Source organism: Populus nigra, chromosome 1 (genome assembly GCF_951802175.1).
Source record: "Populus nigra chromosome 1, ddPopNigr1.1, whole genome shotgun sequence".
NCBI lineage: Eukaryota > Viridiplantae > Streptophyta > Magnoliopsida > Malpighiales > Salicaceae > Populus > Populus nigra.
The window spans coordinates 25762225-25766529 of record NC_084852.1 but is presented as its reverse complement, the minus strand read 5'-3'; the positions used below and the strand labels follow the sequence as shown (position 1 = coordinate 25766529).

Here is a 4305-nt window from a genome sequence, read left to right as displayed (position 1 = left end):
TGATGATACATGTAGCTAGTCTTTTTTATCTCATGGTACTGATAACGACTATCCTTTTCTTTTTTTTTTCTTTATCACTATTTTTTTTAAAATTTATTGTATTTGAACCTAAAAATATTTAAATTTATAATAAATATTTATTTTTTTATATTATTTTAATTATATATATATATCTGATTTTTTATTGGGTTTTAATATATTTTAATTATTTTTATGTTTCTGATCAATAAATGTTTAAAACATTACTGCCTATGCCATTATCACTGATGGAAATATACTGACGGAATTATTCCTTCGGCATATTTCCAGTGGAATTTTTTTTTTGCGCGCATTTTTCATCTGTAAAACCATCAGTTTATAATTATTTTTTTTACCGATGGAATTAGCGACATATCATCAAATTACCGACGAATATTTCCAGCGGGAATTTTTTTTTTTGCATACATCTTCCGTCGGTGAAACCATTAGTTTCTAATTATTTTTTTACCGACAGAATTAACGACATATCATCAAATTACCGACGAACATTATTTCAAAGAACGTATTCTGTCATGGAATTAATCGGTAAATTTTACACCGACGGAGTGGTAATCTTATGCTGACAAAAAAAATATATTGATAAAACTGTTAAATATTGTAGTGATATGAAAGAGGAGTTTTCTTAGGGTCATTGCCATAGTTTATGTTAATCATCCTTTTCTTAGTTTGTACATGGTGACAGCAATTACATATTTTTTAGTAACTGACAGAGACTCAGTATTTATTATAACCACGAAAAATAGTTATTTGACTTGGATTAAAGGGTTTACGTGTTTTTCCTGCTGACAGTAGTTGATAATATCGGTAGTCTTTACTCTGCAATTATTTGGAGGAACAAAGAAAAGTCTAGAGAAGGATATTAAGAGGCAAAATGGCCATGATGTAAGCAATGATGAGATTATTACTAATGATGATATCAAGGAAGAACCTTCTATTTTACGTGATGATACATTTCATATTGACTGAAACAAAAACTTGTATGTTACAGTTTTCTATTGAAAATTTAGAAATGTCTTGCAAGACTTTTTCTATACAAGCATTTGATCAATTCAAAATTCTGAAAGTTCCACAACACCAAATAAATTGTGTCTCCAGAAACCAAAACCAAGGAATGCATGGCTTCCTCAAATCTCCGTATTCTTCAAGCTCTCTTTGTTTCTCTTCTGCTTTTCATTCCAAAAGTTTTTTCCTTTGACTGTTCTCAACCTAAAGGCTCATCATTATCTTCACTTGAGGCAAACCCTTCATGGCTTTCTCCTAATGAAGAATTTGCCATTGGATTTCAGAAACTGCCCAACGATAATGAGAACCGCTTCTTTCTTGCCATCTGGTTCAATAAGATACCTGAAACAACCATTGTGTGGTTTGCTCATACAGAACCAGCACCACAAGGGTCTACTTTAAAACTGACTGATGAAGGGAAGCTTGTACTCTACGATCCTCAAGGAAATAGTTTATGGGAGCGGCCTTCAACAGGTGGCGCAAAATCTATGTGCGCTTCTATGAATGATAGTGGCAACTTTATGCTCCTGGATGGAGACAATAATCCCATTTGGGAGACCTTCAATGAAACAACTGATACAATCTTGCCTGGTCAAACGCTTAACATGGGAAGCAATCTCACTGCTCGATATTCTCGAGAAAGTTACGATGATGGACGCTTCCAGCTACACTTGCAGCCGGATGGAAACCTGGTCCTTTATACTGTAACTATGCCAACTGGAGCTGTTCGTGGTGCTTATTGGGCCACCGGGACAATGACTGGCAATTCTAAGTTAGTATTTAATGAGAATGGATATATGTATGTCACAGATGGCACCCGATGGGTCTACAACCTTACCAAAAATGATACTGGGTCGAGTCAAGATTTCTACCACATGGCAAGGATTGATTATGATGGAGTATTTAGGCAATATCATTGCCCAAAGAGCAAAAATTGTGGATTGAAGTGGAGTGTGGTGAAAAGATTTCCTGAAGATATTTGCTCTGTAATCCTGACGGAAGTAGGAAGCGGAGCTTGTGGCTACAATAGCATCTGTGTTGAAACAAATGGAGAACCTGCTTGCTTGTGCCCAGAAAATTATTCTTACTTAAATGAATTTGCTAAAAATCAAGGTTGCAGGCCGAATTTTGAACTGCCAAGCTGCCGGCTCAATGGATGGGAATCAAACCTTGAGCTAGTAGAATTTGTTGAGTACAGCAATACAGATTGGCCACTAGATGATTATGATCTTCAGATTGGAAGTGGGGTGGACTTGCAGACGTGTAAACAACTATGCCTTGATGACTGTTTTTGTACGGTTGCTATTCATAATGGTAATAGTTGTTGGAAGAAGAAGTATCCTCTGTCAAATGGAAGACGCGAGCCTAATGTGAATAGAACAGCTCTTGTGAAGGTTCCTAAAGTTAATGTTACAGAGCTCTATCTCGTATCACAACGCCAAAATAACAAGGACCAGTCGACAACGGTCCTCATTGTGTCAATACTCCTAGGAAGCTCTGTGTTCATTAATATCGTTATGACATTAGCTATTTGCATTGCCATATACTTCTCGTATCACAACAAGTTATTGAACATTTCATCGGTTTCAAGTGTTGCTTCGACGAATATTAGAAGTTATGCATACAAAGAGCTTGAACAAGCAACTGGTGGCTTCAAACAGATATTGGGCAAAGGTGCTTTTGGAACGGTGTACAAAGGTGTATTAGCATCCCATCCCAAGAGGTTTGTTGCAATCAAGAAGTTAGAGAAGTTTGAACAAGAAGGCGAGAAGGAATTTAAGACAGAAGTGAGTGTGATTGGTCAGACTCACCACAAGAATCTAGTCCGTCTGCTTGGTTACTGCGATGAGGGGGAGCACCGGCTCCTAGTATACGAGTACATGACCAACGGTTCCTTGGCAAGCTTACTATTTGGAATCACCAGGCCTGATTGGAACCAAAGAGTACAGATTGCCTTTGGCATTGCAAGAGGCCTAATGTACTTACATGAAGAGTGTAGCACTCAGATCATCCATTGTGATATAAAGCCTCAGAATATACTCCTAGACGAGTTCTATACACCCCGGATTTCTGATTTTGGACTAGCAAAGCTCTTGGTGGCAGAGCAAACTCGAGTGGCTCGCACGAACATAAGAGGCACGGTCGGGTACTTTGCGCCTGAATGGTTTAGTAGAGCATCAATCACAGTTAAGGTTGATGTCTACAGTTTTGGTGTTCTGTTACTAGAGATGATTTGTTGCAAGTCAAGTGTTGCATTTGGAATGGGAGATCAAGAGGAGGCACTTATGGATTGGGTTTACGCTTGCTACTGCAAGAAGAAATTGGACAAGTTGGTTGAAAATGACGAGGATGCAAGAAATGACATGAAGAAGCTAGAGAGGTTAGTAATGGTGGCTATTTGGTGCATTCAAGAGGATGCTTCACTCAGGCCATCCATGAAGAAGGTTACTCAAATGCTCGAGGGTGTTGTTGATGTTTCTGTGCCTCCACGCCCTTCAATTTATTGTTCAACATGAACTTGATCATTCATCATTCAATTTATTGTAAACTTTATTTGGCATAATATTTTATTCACTATATTCTAAGATTCATTTTGACCCTGCTTTACTTCTCTTTTAGAGTCTTGCATTGCATTGCATAATATTTTATTTACTTCTCTTCATATATATCAAACCCGACTCGGGGTTGACCCGACTAAGGAGCCGGGTCTTGGGTTACATGAGTTGACCCTGGTCAACCATAATCAACCCGGAAAATTTTTTTAAAAAATATTTAAAGTTTTAATATTTCATATGAAAAAATTAAAAAACAATCCATGTGAATATAGACTATACATTTTGTAAATAATGAAATATAAAAAATTATTTCAAAAGCTTTTTTATCCTATATTGAAAAGATACTATATTATCATTTGAAGTTGAAGTATTTTTCTTATAAACATAAAGTATATATGCTAAAGCTTCAAATCCCACATAGAAAAAAATAACTTTTTCTTGTGAACATATAGTATATCTATTAAAGGGTTTCAAATCCCACATTAAAAAAATAAAACATTCTTCTAGTATCTATATAGTGAACTTTGAAAAATGTTAATAACCAACTAAAAAAAATGAAAAAAAAAAGGTCTTAGGTTAAAAGAAAAACACATTTGAAAAAAAAAGGTCTCTACCGGATTTTGCCGGGTCGTCCAGGTCATGGGTCGTCCTAGCTTGTTGACCGGGCTTGACCCTTTTTTTGCTCTTGTCAGTCTTTCACCTTACCTGG

General features: G+C 36.4%; 1 protein-coding gene across 1 annotated transcript; it reads left to right on the top strand.

Moving 5' to 3' along the window:
* Nucleotides 1-1068: 1068 nt before the first annotated feature.
* On the top strand, nucleotides 1069-3632 carry LOC133683064 (G-type lectin S-receptor-like serine/threonine-protein kinase LECRK3). The gene has a single exon (XM_062106575.1). The coding sequence runs from the start codon at nucleotides 1155-1157 to the stop codon at nucleotides 3555-3557; it is 2403 nt and encodes an 800-aa protein (XP_061962559.1). The 5' UTR covers nucleotides 1069-1154; the 3' UTR covers nucleotides 3558-3632.
* The last annotated feature ends 673 nt before the right edge of the window (nucleotides 3633-4305 follow it).

Excerpts from the sequence above, each read along its gene's own strand:
- LOC133683064 (XM_062106575.1), top strand. The coding sequence starts at position 1,155 with ATGGCTTCCTCAAATCTCCGTATTCTTCAAGCTCTCTTTGTTTCTCTT.